The sequence below is a fragment of the Protomyctophum bolini genome, assembly GCF_963924005.1.
Source record: "Protomyctophum bolini genome assembly, chromosome: 3".
NCBI lineage: Eukaryota > Metazoa > Chordata > Actinopteri > Myctophiformes > Myctophidae > Protomyctophum > Protomyctophum bolini.
Genome location: NC_137864.1, coordinates 12,232,413 through 12,248,411, shown reverse-complemented (window position 1 = coordinate 12,248,411; position 15,999 = coordinate 12,232,413). Strand labels below are relative to the sequence as shown.

Below are 15,999 nucleotides of genomic sequence, written 5' to 3'. Positions count from 1 at the left end.
TGTGTGTGTGTGTGTGTGTGTGTGTGTGTGTGTGTGTGTGTGTGTGTGTGTGTGTGTGTGTGTGTGTGTGTGTGTACTGTATATATGTATATTATAAATAATTAAAAAAATTACAGAGTTCTGAGATTATACATGTTAAGATTCATTATTTACTGAGCATTTGAAAAAATATATAGAAACATATGCTTTAACTTTCTTAAAGACAAAAATAAATAAAATAAACAAAAAGAAGACTTTAAGGCCCGGCCTGGGCCCTCGTCAACCCACACTCAAGACACTGCCCCCACTGCCATCCTTATAGATCTCCATATATGGAGCTGACCTGTTCTGACATTCCATATGCTGATCTGACCTTATCAAACCCTGTACACTCAAGACACGCTCCATATATGGCCAGTACAGAATTCATTCCATATGTTGAACTGACCCCCATGCCCTGCAGTCTGCCGTCACCCAGGCCGATGCGTGCACTTCTCGCCCTCAGAGCGTCTTACTGGTATGATAATGGGGGACGGGTTTTTGGGGAGGGGATAATTTTGTGTGTCACTAAAATGGTGTATTTCGATTGGGCCTTTTAACTCAAAGGCTTTCTGGAAGAAACCATAAATACACAGGGAAGACATTTGAATATTATAACCAAACCTAGGGGTCTATTAGGGTAGGCAACCTTAGTCACGGGTGCCAACATTGGCACAGCAGAGGGTGATCACTGGCACACTGGCACAAGTGTGAGAGTTGATTTTTCTTATAAATGTATATAAAAAAAGGTTTACAGTTACATTAAGTCCACTCACATCTGTATGCAAATTACATCCTGCACATAATTCTACATTAATTTAGACTCACATTCATTGAACTCTGACTGGAGAGACAGTGGTAAAAATAATAATTGAGTCTAAAAATCATACATTGTTCATGTATGAACAATCAAAATCAGATGGAAATATATAGTTTGGATGTGGTGTCATAATTAAACGTCGATATGGCACCTCGACTATCAAGAAAATAAAGACACAGCACTTCATGTCGAAAAGGTTGCAGACCCCAAATGTTAACTTCATAGACACATACAAAACAGAAAGGTACAAAACTATGGCACTCCAACAGTATCATATACAACAGATTCTTCATCAAGTGTCACTGTGACAGCACTGCGCCTGCGGTGTGCTGTGTTTTCAAAGGCGACAGAGGAGTACAAGAGGCCATCGGCATCAGTCTCAGTGCTTACGGGCATAGAGATGCCACCATCCAGTTTGACTTGAGAATCCAAAGGCGTGATCATGTTGGAGTTGGAGATGACTGTTCCCTGGTGCTGAATGAGTGGTGGTGTTCTGACTTCTGTTTCTCGATTCCCATTCAAAGTTGAGTGGATGGCACCGATGTCACAACAGAGGTCTAAGATGTAAAGTACATAATGACGTTCAGCATAATCATTTCAGCAAGGAACTACACAAACACCCTCCCCAAATGATGTTTCATAATGTGTCATAATGCATATCTATTGTAACTTCCTCTGTTGTGCACATAATGCCCATGAGTCTGTTTGTGTCATACCACTGGATATCCTGATTCCTCTCTTTCGTAGTCTGATGAATACTATGATAACGAGTGCAAGCAGTACCACAGCAACTCCGAGTCCTGCTCCAATATTTATCAGTTGACCTGGGCAGGAAAGGACATGGACAAGGGCACACATGTCAGTTATGGTCTCTCTCTCTCTCTCTCTCTCTCTCTCTCCCCTCTATCTATCTCTATCTCACTAACTCTCTCACACGTGTGCACGCACGCACGCACGCACACACGCACGCACGCACGCACGCATGCACGCACACACACACACACACACACACACACACACACACACACACACACACACACACACACACACACACTTACCTTGGGTTGAATAATTTTCATTTTCTCCCAGTGTATCTTAAAAGTGGAGGAGATTAACACAAATAAAGAGTGAAAGAAAAAAAGAATGAATGGACAAGAGATATTGAATGAGTTGAGTTATGTTCGTATGTTGTCTCATGCCACCACCATGTCTTACCTGCTGTTGTAGTAGTAGTAGTAGTAGTAGTAGTAGTAGTAGTAGTAGTAGTAGTAGTAGTGGGTGCTTTGTAATGGTGTAATGGTGAGTCAGAGAGAAAGGTGGAGCATGAGACATGAAGAAATAGAAATGGACAAATATGCACAACTCAGTTCAATGAGTCAACATGTTTCACTTACGGTACTATACATTCATGCTACAAGATAATAATTATTAGTATTATTAGTAGTATTATTAATAATTAGAAGTATTATTATTCTATGAGAAAGCACTGCAAAGCAGAATGCCTACAACACTCCAGATTAAACAAAAGTCTCAAGGTGCACGGCCCAATACCCATAAATGTCCCATTGTTTACCTCTCCCACACATTTCAACCTAACAGGTCTTCCTCAGACCTGGTGAAACAGATTACTTTATTTTGTTTGTTTTGAATAGGTTCAGATGTCAACCACGGCCTAGTTAAAATCTTCTCTGTCTAATTTGTCGCCCGACAAAATTATACAAGAAATACAGAAGCTGAATGCAAATTGTATTGTGTAATTATGGTGATGCTATTATGAAAGGAAAATGACAATATCTTAACTAACTTAAAAACTAAACAAAAACACTAAAACTAAACTGCCATTACGTAACTAAAACAATAATATTGTTGTTAATAAACTCACCATCTAAAACTCTGAGAAGTACTTCATTGTATGTGTCAAGACCACCTCTCTGTATTCCACACCAGTACCGGCCTTCATCACCCTTTGTCAGTTTATTTATGGTCACGATGAATGTGTTTCCCTTATCCTGAATGCTGTATTTCTCATTTGAAAACATTTGTTTTCCTTCAGTATAGATTAGGACATCTGCATAATTACATGCATTCTTGCAGAAGTATTTGGCATTATGAAATGCATTGCTGTGAGAGCATATTATTTTGACCAGGCCTCCCTCCGTCCCTTCCGCCCTCACATCCACAGATTCAACGCCACATAACACTGTCGGAAGGTAATGGAAAATAAGGGTCAGCAGATATTTTCTGTTAACAATGAGTAATTGTGACAAGAGAGATTGTATGTGGTTGTGAGGCGTGGTCTAATAAACTCACCTCTCAGAAGAATGACTATGGCAAGGAAAACCATCTCCATGTTCATATCATTCACACACGACAATCCTTTTCGTATGATACCCAGAGTATCTCACACTCATTTACAAATGCGTATGAGTTGTATTACTTTATATGTTGCAGGTTCCTCAAAATTTTTATCTCTGAATTTCCTCATTTTCTCTCAGTCTGCCAAGACAGTTTCCTCTAGGTTGTGTCAACTCATGTGTTTAGCAATATTGTCATCACTTTATCTTTCAAGGCATATTTAAAAGATCTTGGCTATACCCTCTCAGGGCGCAACAAAGGATGGGGGACGCATGGCACCATAATAATCAAGTAGACAATATGTAATAAAATAAGGAAATTAGCTACATAAAATAGGTTATGGACATGAGCAGTAGTAGGCACAGTTAGCTGTTTTCATTTGCCTGTGCAAAACCATTCAAGGCCTCCCTCCACTTCTCAGAATCTAGCTCTATTACGACATTATGACCCTATATGGGGTCTTGGCTCCAAAGGAGTAATATATGTTGTGGCTGTCAAGGATCACAAACCAATTCAGGCAAAAATGTGTACATTTAGAAAAAAAAGGCTTCACAATATTTAGAACATATAGGGCAAGCGTGTATATATATGTCGTCAGGGTGGCCAATGCTAAAATAACAAACAAAACTCCCCCCAACCCTACCTAGAAAAGAAACAATCCTACACCAAAAACTACACCAAAAGGAAAATCACAATCTAGGCTCCCTAACTAAACAGAAAACAATGGGCTTGGACAGTGATTTATATGAGTTGAGTTGATTAAAGTAACTTTGACTAAGAACTTTGTCAGACTAGTGACTTTGTCTGACTATAGTATTGTTTCACAGAACAGGGTCTCAGCAACATGTGGTGTTTGTTACAATGGCAAAAGAGGGCTTGTGGGCTGTTCTCTTTTATACTTGTTGGTGATGAGGCCCAGGTGTGTCACAATCTCCACGACACGCCTCCAATCTCTACTGCCACTCCCACCATCCATCATCAGCACTGGAAAACACTAACAGTGGATTATACACAGACCCAAACACCACTATGGCTGCCTTTTTCTTATGGCTTTGCTGATTGATTGATAGAATACTTTATGCAAAAAGGCACAGGAAAGTACAGTTCAATACAAGGTCTGCTAGATTTAAAACCCAAGAAAGCCCATGGCTTGTTTCCATTGGGGTCCTCCATATTCAATTAACCGTAACATTTAATGGCATAAAAATGTCCAGTCCTGCATAAACGTCATATAAACAGTTATAAATCAAAATAAATAATAGTGTACAGTAAGGGGGGGGGGGGGGGGGGGGGGGGGGGGGACAGTAAGTGCTCTTTGAGAGCTCTTGCACTGACATTTTCTGTTTTACCTCAGGACCGCTATCTTCTTCTTCTTTCGTGTATTTCTGCTAATAAATGAACACATATACAAGACACACTCACTGATATCACAAGTCAATTTATTTATCTGAATGTACTTTAACTTACACTTATGGTTAAACGAGAGGTATTGCCTCTCAATCATTATGATCGGCTGTTGGATTGAGATGGTGGTAGATGTGCTCGTCTTGCAAGCCAAGGTTTTGGTACTGTCCTGACACATGGTCACTGAAACCCAGACAGACACTAGTACTGTCAGCAGGCTCCCCATTCTTCATGATAGCATTGGAGTAGAGAGCAGGTGGAGGAGGTACTGACACGGCTGCTCCTGTGCCTGTGCAGTCTGAGAGCTCAAGTCCAACACTTCCAGAGGGGTTCATAGTCTCATAGTCACATGAGATCTGAGCAGGTATGCAAATCATAAAACAGGACAGGTACAATGTAAAACCCAGAGTGTTCCTTTGACTCACTACACTCCGATGGATACATTCACATTTTACAGTACAGTTTCAGAGTATCAGTATAGTCAACACGCTGATGGCCATAATTTAGGTATAGAGAAGTGGACCTGATTCATTGAACTCAAAGTACGGGCAGAGATGTTGAGAGGTAAGTCCCTTTTACTTTCAACGGTGTACGTCACATTCACTGTCTAAGCCTATGGGTAGGGCAGCTAGGGCCTACTTCTGTCCATTATCAAAGTAAAAAATGAAATATCCTCTCTCTGGTATATTTACACACCTATGGCTATGGCACTTTACCTTCACATTGGGATGGGGGGAATCTGGCACATGGAGAAAACAAACAAAACTAAACCTCTTTATTGTGGTGTACACCTGAGTTTCGGTGTTTGAAAACCTGCTGGAGAGAGAGTGTGAAAACACACACAAACAGCAGTGCAGCCGCACACATTACTGCAACAAGGACCAGTGGCAGCAGAGACTCTGGAAAAGAGAGCAACAACTTCAGTCCACCTGGCATTTCTGATTTTCACACATAGATACACAAGCATGCATGCATAATTGCATATACACTGTAAGACACCATGCAGGCCCATACATATTGCCATAAACCTACCCACATGTACACAAATAAACACACCCATGAAAAAAAACACACACACTCCACCAATTCACTACTCACTGTCACGTGTAACGTCCACTGGAGACAGTGACACAGCTATTGTAGTTTCTGTAGTTTCTAGGTAAATGCAGCAAAATGTGAATTAGTTAGTTGGTAGTCAGAGGTAACAAAAATAGAAATGGTGATATTTAGTAGGCCTACATATTATAGCACAGTTCAGTTGTCTATGAACAGAAAGTTCTGTAAAGAGGAACAGCCATGATGACAGTAAACTATACACGGTTCTCTTTTAGCAAAAGTGCTCTCACATGCATTTACAAGAAAAGAACACCATAGTGACCACCACACAGAAAGTTTAACTAGAAGTAATATGTACCTTATGTAGCATTATATGAATCCATAAACTAAGGAATGGTACAGTTATTTATATTCTGTCTTATAAGATGAACAAGTACCGTATAAGCAGTACCAGCTTTAACTGATTTGCAGATATCCATCTCTGGATTCTATTTTTAAAATAAGTCAAAATATGTTATTCACACATTCATTTTAGAGATATTTTGTGGTTGTAAATTGTGTTCCAAATATTTTCTCTAAGATTTTGGGAGGCAGTTTATCTTGTACATTTTGTAACTTAAGACATAAACAGCATTACTCTACTTACCAGGGGAAACATGCAGCTGTATCTCACTAAGGTAATCAGCGGCAGAGGGGATATCCACCCCACACCAGTACCTCCCACTGTCCTTTGGAGTGAGTTTATCCACACTGATGATGAAGAACCCTCCGGTGATGTTGTCGTACAGTGAAAGTCGTCCCTCTTTCACCCACTGGTCATGTTTATTGGTGTTGATCATCAGATGCTCGCAGGACAGACTGTCGTCTACGCGGCATAAGTACTTGGTGTAGTTCCACTGGCTTGGCGGGTACTCACATCTGAACTCTAAACGCTGGTCTTCTGCCCCTGTCACAACTGTGGTCCTACCATGACTGAGAGCTGTCAGACAGAACGACACATAAGCAGCCTGCCTAATCATGTAGAAAATAACAATGCTGTGTTGGTTCAGAGAGCGCATCATAATGCCAACTGCCAAGCATGACATAGATGAAAGTGCAGGCCATCAAATATACTGTAAAACCCTTTACAGAGTATAGGTGACTCGGGTCATTTCTGATATAGGTCACAGTCACAATAGTTCTATAATAGCACTTATCTAGCTTACCTGTGATATTTATTATACTGATAATGAAAATCTTGAGGGAATTCCAGTTTGTTCCCATCACTCCCAGCCAGTACTATTAATCCACACAGTGTAAACGTTGCAGCGGCAGCATGAATCTGTGACCTTCAGTAGTAAAGGTTTCGTCTTAAATGGGTTAGTGTGTGTGTGTGTGTGTGTGTGTGTGAATGCGTGCGTGCACAACATTTCTCATATGTAAACCTCTTCCTCTTTCATCAGTTAGTAAATCACAAACCTCACCTTTATGAATCCTCAACAGTGTCCCCATTCCCCAGCCTAGACTTGTGCAGACTTTTTTTTCTTTCTTTCTTTTTTTCCCTCTTTTTTATTTTAAATATTTGTTTATTGACAATTAATGGAGACATTATCATCAGATCACTTTACAGAATCACTCTGAAACAAAACAGGAAAAAGTCCGAAAAACTAAAACAAACACCAACAGGAAAAATAAAGCTGGCGAGCAACACAAAATACAGAGTTTTCTTTTTCCAATCAGAATTCTTTACTATAGCAGTAACTAATTAACCTGACGCTGCCAGATGGGGGCAAGCTTCTTGGATCTGGCAGCGTCAGGTTAGTAACTAATGACAATAGGATAAAAAAAAAAGAAAAACACAAACATACTGTATGCACACCACAGGAGGCCAGGGTCAGGGAGAATGGTCATCTCCAATATAATTGGGGTAGTTTGACTATTTTAAGCAGAGCACAAAATGTAATTGTACAAAATTCTTTCCCAAACCTGGCCACATTTACATTCTCTTAATTCCCTAATTACTTCCACTGACTTTGTATATTAGATAGATAGCAAAGAGATCCCGTTTGGATAAAATTGGTGTCCTGAGTCCAGACCTAAAAAAGTATTTTCTGAGACAGAGATGCATTTGGAGAGACATACAAAGAATATCACCTTGACCCCCTTTAAGGTGTTTAATTATTGGTAAGCATTGTATGATAGATCACTGGCCCTACCACTCTAAACACTGGCCAAGGTGGAATCAAGAATTATTGACCCCATAATAAAGGATTTAAAAAATGATCATAAACTCACATCTGGGCCTTATATCATGTGTAAATAAGTCAATAATATAAATGCCTAAACTAACCATACATTCTAAATCATTATTAGATTATTACAAAAAATATAAATATCATCATGATCATTCTAAAAGATACCCCATACTCCTATTAGAAGGAGGATGAAATATATAGTAGCAGTATTCTTTTTATACGTGCTTGCTTGTCATGGAAGATAATAATAACTTTATTTATATAGCACCTTTCTAGGCATGAGCCACACAGTGCTGCAGAGGAATAATAACAAGACAAATTCACAATAGAAAAAAATAGAAAAACAAATAAGTGACATGATCTATCATAATGAACGTAATAAACAAGAAATACCCAAACATTAAACAAATCAAGATAACACAAGATCAGTAAAAGGCAGGGGAAAACAAAAACAGTTATTTATAGGAATGCTTTTTGAGGAGTGTAGTATAAAATGTGTAAGTATAAAGAAACATACATCAGAACTGAATGATATCAGTGTGTATAATATAATCATCTTGTCTTTGTACACTGTTCAGAGCAAAAACCCCAAACCTCACTTCAGAGGTTTGGGGTCCAGTGCCTGGTAGATGGCGTCATACTGGTCGGCATCCGTGGCCTTGGAGTCAACGTATGTTACGACACGCTGTAGCCTCACTGCACGTTGGGTTGGGACGCTTTCTTGTTCTTCGCTGACATCATTGTAATCATCCTATAATCAAAGAATTATCTCTAAGACAAATTCCTTTTTAACCCTACATGTTGATGAACACGAGTCATAACAATTGAGATGAATCAGTTCATATTTATACTTAATAGGTAGTAGATGATGGTTACTCACTTTTCCACCTTTCTCTGCATCAAGTCCACATGGACCTGTATAGTAAAGACAAGGCGTTATTGTAAGAGCATGCATGTTTAACGGTTTCTCTTGCTCTTTAGAAAGGGTATGCCCAAAGCATACTGAAAAACAAGTGAACTAACAGCTTGTCTGATGTAATTTCCCTGGGAAACAGTTACAAAGAACGTTCAGAACAGCCTGAAAGTGAAACCCTATACTGGGCCCTCATGTGTCACATACCGTTATGGCTCCGTATGCAGAATATAAAAGGGATGAGAGCACACACCAGGGCAGCCAAACTCACAAAAACAATGAAGATCACTGTGGTGCCTGGACACATAACAGATTTGTGCGAGGTGATTAAATTGAACATATGTTACACTTTATTTGGACAGTTTTGATTTATTATCATCAAATATCTGAATTTCTGAAAGATTGGCTGTTGTTGGCTGTTAAATCTTCAATAGAATGAATTAGCTGCATCAGTGTATTCAACATGAACAGGACTCCAACTCAAAAAAATTCTGAGACGTCCTAAGAAAGCTGTAGCTAGTTTACCTGCATGGTGCGTTGATTTAGGGCGTTTTGTGGATGGATGTGTTACTGTTACTGCTGCTGGTGCCGATCCACCCATTGACAGATAGCTCCCTGCGTACATTGCATCAGTTGTGGTTTGCAGACTTACATTGGAGAAATGTGGACTAGGGGAAACTCTGAAAGAAGCTTTGAAAGCACCAACAAAGAGTTAGTATCAATGAATGAGGGAGAGCATGTGTGTGTGTGTGTGTGTGTGTGTGTGTGTGTGTGTGTGTGTGTGTGTGTGTGTGTGTGTGTGTGTGTGTGTGTGTGAGACACTCGAGTGTGTGACCATTGTAATGTTTGATGTAAGAGGGAGACATCACAAGATCTAGTTTGGTTAGGCTACTGTGAAATTATCTACAATACATAGCCTGTCCTTGTGTTTCCACTATTGACATTTTGATTTTATACAAGTCACTGCTATCCCTATTTTATTAAATATTTGGTTGTAATTATTTCATTTTATTTGAACAGCTTAAGAAAAACTGCCTCATGCTTCATTAACTAACTAAATGATCTGGATCCTTTGTGACAGGTCAACATTATACTTAGATTAGATTAGTGCTCTAGCCTGGACAAAACTATTCCTATTTAAGGAAATAATAATTATGAATGAAAAAAAAATGAAAAAAGAATATGCAATGTAGTATGTAAATGTCACCAAACAAACTCTTATCTGTCCTTGACCTAAAACTACACCAGAGTTGGGGAAGTTACTTTCAAAATGTTACAAATTTACTTTTGATCATTTGTTACTTTTGCGTTACTGTTGCATTACTTTCACAAAACTCAAATGAAGCACAAAATAGAATAGGCATAATGTTAAATGGAAGCCTAAATGGAAGAATGCCTCAATAATATTACTGGTATTAATTAAGTGAACAAACAGATTTTTTTTCTGAAAGTAGTCCATTACATGACATGCACAATTTATTATAGTAATGTGTTATATTACTTTGTTATTAATTAAATATTTTTGAATGATTATATAATGCATTGCCCTCAAGATAACTGGCAGCTGATGTTAGATTGTACTTGCAAGGGGAGGAGTAAATTGAGTTTAAACTTTAGAGGTATAGAAACTACTGAATAAAATAATGAAAAAAGGTTTAAGCTTTGATAAATAACAAATTACCATGGAGAACTTTGAGATGAACCTCTTGGTCAAAGAGTGTGTCCACTCCGCAGTGATATCTCCCTGCATCCGTCTTCTCCAGACTCCTTATGGATACAGTGAAGACTCCATCACCTCTGTTGTGTTCCATGCGGTATCGCCCTTGCTCTGTAACAATGGACTCCTTCCCCTCGCTCTGAAGAAGAATGTCTTGGCTGGAGCACATGTCCCTACAGAAGTATTTATTGTAGTTGTCATAGCTGGTGTTTGTGGGCCATTCATGTGAACATTGGATGGACACCTCTCTTCCAACAAACCCAATAGCTTCCAACTCCGTGGAGGCCTCCACACACGCAGCTATAGAACAAAGACATTGGCACATTTAATTGTTGTATGTTCTTGACTAATCATGTCGGAAATACTGAGAGGAAGGATATGTACACTCTAGGAGTTTAAAATGGATACATTGTATGTACAGTATGCTTATTGCTTTAATTAAAATTGTATTAAAAAATAAAACATAAAATATATTTGCCAAGGAGGCATGCTCGATAAATTTAAAGGCAAATATTTACTGTATATGCAATTTTCTCAATACAAATGGCAATCAATAAAACAAATACAGAGCACATCAGAAACCAAATCACCGTTTTCCGTTTGCTATTTGAAAATAACATCAAATACTTGACATGAATGGTTAAAGGTGAAATACAACAAAACCTGAGAAGAAGAAGCAAAGGATGCCAGTATGTAGAATCCTCATGCTTTATCCTGTAAACCAGCAGACCTCCCAAGGAAAATAGAAAAGCAATTTACGATTCTGAAGAAGACTGTGGTGTGTTTTTTAGTAGAGCGAAAACAGAATGCTCTAAGAAGAACTTAATTCCAGGGCTTCATGGAGAAGATGGGTGATCTGATAAAAGATATCACAAGTACAATAATCTGATTGTACAAGAAGCAAATGAAGTGGATGCGTCCTGCCTTTCGTGGTTAGATCATGAAATGAAAACTATTCAACGTTCCCCTGGGTCCCTATCTAACCATTAAACGTTCCCCTGCAGTCACTATATTAAACGGTTTTCTTCAGGATATATTTACAGCGTGAACACATCCTGCTTTCTCCCTATCTCCAACCCCATCTCTAATTCAGGTCAGTTCGGGCCTCAGGTTGATTCATTCACTGATTCATTCACTGCTGCTCCTCAAGTTTACTGAGAATCAGTCTGCATGCGCACAAGGCTCTAGTCTAAAGTATGAATGCTCATCTGCATCTGCAAAAAAGAAGGAAAAAATAAGCATCATGACTGAGTATTGGCACGGCAGGTCCCCTAGTTACACCCCTTGTTGTATATTTGTCTGTTACAAAATGTTTCAATGAATTTGACCCCAATGGAAACAAGCCATTATGCTCTCTCACTTTCTTGGGTTCAATCCTTTTAGCATTGTATTTCTATTTAAAGTTACTCTTCTGTGCTATATTTGCAATTATGTTAATAATGTACCATTCAATCAATCAATCAATCAATCAATCAAACAAACAAACAAACAACTATCACTAGTCAACTATCACTAGTGGGTCAACGACGTGCAACAAGACATATCAAGCCCTAACCACACCAAAGGGTCAAGACGTTTTTAGCGTTGTCCCTGCGGTGTGATATGTCTTGTTGCACGTTGACCACATCAACGCATGGAATTCAATGGCCCAAAACACACCAAAGGGTTTAGCGTTAACTCCTTGCAACCGTTTGGACCCAAGGAGTTGCATGGTGACTCTTTGGTGTGGTTTGGGCTTTACACACCACACCAGTAATGCACGGGCTCCCAAATGAGCATAAGAATGCTGTCCCTGTGGAAAGGTATACATTGGCCAAACTAAATATATGTTTATGATTTCTGAACATAAAACTGGAATAGGCACAGGCATTGCTGAATATGCCATGGTTAATCACTAACTTGAAGCGCAAATTATATGATTTGATAGAACCATAATGGTTCCCATTAACCCTGTGTAGAACAGGTCACTGCCCCTAGAGGGGGTAACCTCCCAAGTTACTATCTTAGTTAGCTTAGTTGATGGGAATGTACATTAATTTGTATACAATTACACAGATCCATATACTAAGGATAGACATTTCAATAATAATAGATTAGAAAATACATTATGATCAGGATATAACAATGTCTAAGCAATGAATCTGAAATAGATTTGGCATAGAAAGGGGACATAATTCCTTTTCCAGAGAATAAACTTCATCAATTATGTTCATGGTCATTTCATATTTATTTAAAAGTATCAAATATATATAGGTATAATAATGTATTTGAATAATAGTTGTTTTTATACACAGGTTTTATCTATACTTCTCACCCGCATACCCCACCAGCAGGGGACATCAATTAGGGCAGCCTATAAAAACTATTTTTATTCAAGTATAATTTGTGTTCAACACAATAAACCCAACACCCACGTCACACACACACACACACACACACACACACACACACACACACACACACACACACACACACACACACCCACACACACCATATATTAACTTTGTATTATTTGGAGTAAGACATTTTATTTGTTACAAAAGATGTTGACATCGCTGGTGAATAACTTACTCCTGTCAAAAATTTAAAAAAAACTCCACTCCACACAAACCGACAGAAAACCATAAAAAAGGTATTTTTTTCCTAAACCATTCCAAGCTGTCTGAAATGCTCAGGATATTTAGATTGTTTTATAATGTATACAGTACATACTATACATCACAAACTCTTAAAGTGATGTCACTTTAAATTATCAAGTGCAATGAAGTACAATCCCCACTCAAATTATAGAACATTCACCCCATCCACCAGACAGTAGTATCACTTTTATTCCTTAGCCTATAGTTTATGTTCAGCCCGAAACCATACGAATCTGCCAGTGGGAAAAAAAATTAAAAAATAAAGCCCTTGGCGGATTAGTCTGGCCCCGCTCGGATGTGATTTCCCTGCCCCCAAAGTTATGGGGCATCAATCAGGGCCCAGTATGCAAATACTGTGTGGGGAAAATCCGTCCCATGGAAAGGCAGGTTCCACACAGAGATTCCAGACTAATATCTACACAGAGATATTACTCTGGCCATGCCAGGCTAGTTCAGCTCAGTCAAAGTCTTGGCAGCATTGAGCTAAATAATAACAGAACTCTTCCCCATAAGCGAGTCCTTGTTGCATGTTAGGACAAGAAGCAACTTGCTTCTTGTCCTAACATTTATGGCAGCACCTGGGCGATCACGTCTCGTGCATTCTGACTAAGGTTCTCAGGAAATTTCACCTCGTATTCCACCACGAGGTCACCGCGACGACTGTGGGACTTGGACAATGGCAGCCCTTCCCCTGTGATGCGCCGTTTCATCCCTGGCCGCACAATGTCAGTGGTTGTCACAGGTATGGTCCTGCCATCCAATGTGGGTGCAATGACTGTGCTGCCACACAAGGCCTAAAAGGAGCCAAAGAAAAGAGCAAAGTTATTCATTCACATTTTGGTAACATCATCCATTCCAAATTACAATTTCCAATGATATCTTAACCACAGTGTGGTCCTAATTCCGGGGGGAACATTTGTCAAAAATAACAGTTGTGAGCTTGTAGATTTGCACATTTCTGCAAAGAGTTTTGTTGTAGAGGACATATAGCAGACCTAGTATAGATATATACACCCCTGGAGAACCCAAATCAATGAAGTATATGATTTAAGTGGGTAATAATATGTAGCTAAAAAGCATTTGCTTGAATTTACATTTTACCATGCATATAGTGCATACAGATACAGAATGATGACAATATGTGAAAGCTGCTGATGTGATAATAACTTACTTCTTTAAGGGAGACCTTGGCTGGGTAAATGATGTCGGAGCCGTCGCGTCGGAACACTGGATGAGGCCTGTCCTTTAAAACGAACACTACATCAGCGGGAATGTTGGAGTGGGTCTCGTCACCTTCTTTGGGGAAAGTGATTTTGGTCCCCTCCTTCCATCCCCTCTTTATCGCCACCTCAAGGATCTTGTCCTCTGTTCTTATCGTTTGCCTGTCAGGATTCAGACGTTTGTGGGAGATCTTCATCTTCTTGGTGCAGCCCGAGAACACTTCTTCCAGGGTCACGCGCAGTTCATGCACCACAGGAGGGTCCTGGCGCTTCACAATACTACTACCACCATGACCCCCCATACCTCCCATCCCAGTGCTGAATGAACGGGGTAAGCCCCCCATTCCACCACCTGGCATCCCAAAGCGTGCAAATGGGTCATCCGTGTCCATGTTTTCGCCCATGCCCCCGTTACCAAAGAACTGGTCAAAGGGGTTGCGGCCACCAAAGAACTCTGAAAAGATGACATGAGGATCACCCTGGAAAGAGTAGTTGAAAGTGCCAGGACCACCAGGACCACCGGGACCACCGGGACCACCGCCTGTGGGGCCTCCACCCTTCAGACCTGCAGTTAGGGAGAGAAGGAGAGAGGAAGAGAGAGAGAGAGATAAGCTGCTTATCCTCATCACAGGCCTATACAATACACTATATTGCCACAATTTGCCAGGCAATACTGAATACATGTGAATATGATCGAGGCTAAGTCTGATTTAGCTAAGTCTGATTAGAAAGAATATATTGGCTATTCATATAACGCACTTAAACCCCTAAACATTAAGGCCTTTCTTTCATAATCGTGACTTGTGGATCGCAGTGCCTAAATTGGTCTTTTTATGTCATGCATGGAAACTTTTGATAAGACACACCGCTCCACCCAGCAGAACCGTCCGGAATGAACGCACGTCGCACCCCAAAAGCCTCGCCCTCAATCTCATGTTTGCTTTGATAATCTGGCTGTTTGGAATTCAAACAAATTATAATAATGTACTGTAGAAGCTCTCAGTCTCTATTACAATGTTTGGAAACCTTAGAGTATTTGAAACAGAAAATCCTAGGCTGTGTATCACAGTGAAGTCTGTCACTCTGTTCGACTATTACAGTGGCGACTGTTATTTCAATTTGTAATATTTCCTGTGCCTTTTTTCCAAACTGCTAATAAAGTATCCAATCAATCCATAAAGGTTAACAGGAGTGAGTTATACATGCGTCCAAGTTCCAATTTACTATACTTTTACAGTAAACGAATGTATATTTATATAACACTTGCCTTCTTCACCAAACCGGTCATAAACATCTTTCTTCTTGTGGTCGCTCAGAACATCGTAAGCCTCTGCGATCTCCTTGAACTTCTCCTCGGCTCCTGGTGACTTGTTCTTGTCGGGATGGAACCGCAGAGCCTGTTTGCGATACGCTTTCTTTATGTCGTCCTCCGAAGCGCCTTTCTTAATGCCCAATATGTTGTAGTAGTCTTTGCCCATCTTGACCATCGGGTTGTCTAGTGTGTTTAGTTGTTACTTTGTAAAGGCGAACCTATCTCTCAGCAGCAGGCATGTACAGTGACAGTAGGTGCTCATCGGCCATGTTATTATAACGCACCGTAGAAAGTTCCAGCATGTTCCATGA

The 15,999-nt window shown here is 39.8% G+C and overlaps 3 protein-coding genes across 4 annotated transcripts; all 3 read right to left on the bottom strand.

Moving 5' to 3' along the window:
* Positions 1–304: 304 nt before the first annotated feature.
* Positions 305–3,259, bottom strand: LOC308312834 (uncharacterized protein). The gene is made up of 6 exons (XM_080759562.1): positions 3,149–3,259; positions 2,721–3,038; positions 2,054–2,119; positions 1,897–1,932; positions 1,555–1,662; positions 305–1,395 (listed from the first exon to the last, which is right to left on the bottom strand). The coding sequence occupies exons 1-6, from the start codon at positions 3,192–3,194 to the stop codon at positions 1,091–1,093; spliced, it is 879 nt and encodes a 292-aa protein (XP_080615688.1). The 5' UTR covers positions 3,195–3,259; the 3' UTR covers positions 305–1,090.
* A 3,993-nt stretch (positions 3,260–7,252) lies between these two features.
* On the bottom strand, positions 7,253–11,622 carry LOC308312835 (uncharacterized protein). Of its 2 annotated transcripts, XM_080759563.1 has the most exons (6): positions 11,181–11,622; positions 10,482–10,817; positions 9,326–9,490; positions 9,008–9,097; positions 8,768–8,802; positions 7,253–8,638 (listed from the first exon to the last, which is right to left on the bottom strand). In XM_080759563.1, exons 1-6 carry the CDS (start codon positions 11,221–11,223, stop codon positions 8,483–8,485), a joined length of 825 nt encoding a protein of 274 aa, XP_080615689.1. In that variant the 5' UTR covers positions 11,224–11,622; the 3' UTR covers positions 7,253–8,482. The 2 variants fall into 2 exon arrangements, with proteins under 2 accessions (XP_080615689.1, XP_080615690.1); XM_080759564.1 differs by lacking the exon at positions 9,008–9,097.
* Positions 11,623–13,703: 2,081 nt separating this feature from the next.
* Positions 13,704–15,999, bottom strand: dnajb1b (DnaJ heat shock protein family (Hsp40) member B1b). Its single transcript, XM_080759555.1, has 3 exons — positions 15,644–15,999; positions 14,328–14,941; positions 13,704–13,950 (listed from the first exon to the last, which is right to left on the bottom strand). The coding sequence occupies exons 1-3, from the start codon at positions 15,861–15,863 to the stop codon at positions 13,723–13,725; spliced, it is 1,062 nt and encodes a 353-aa protein (XP_080615681.1). The 5' UTR covers positions 15,864–15,999; the 3' UTR covers positions 13,704–13,722.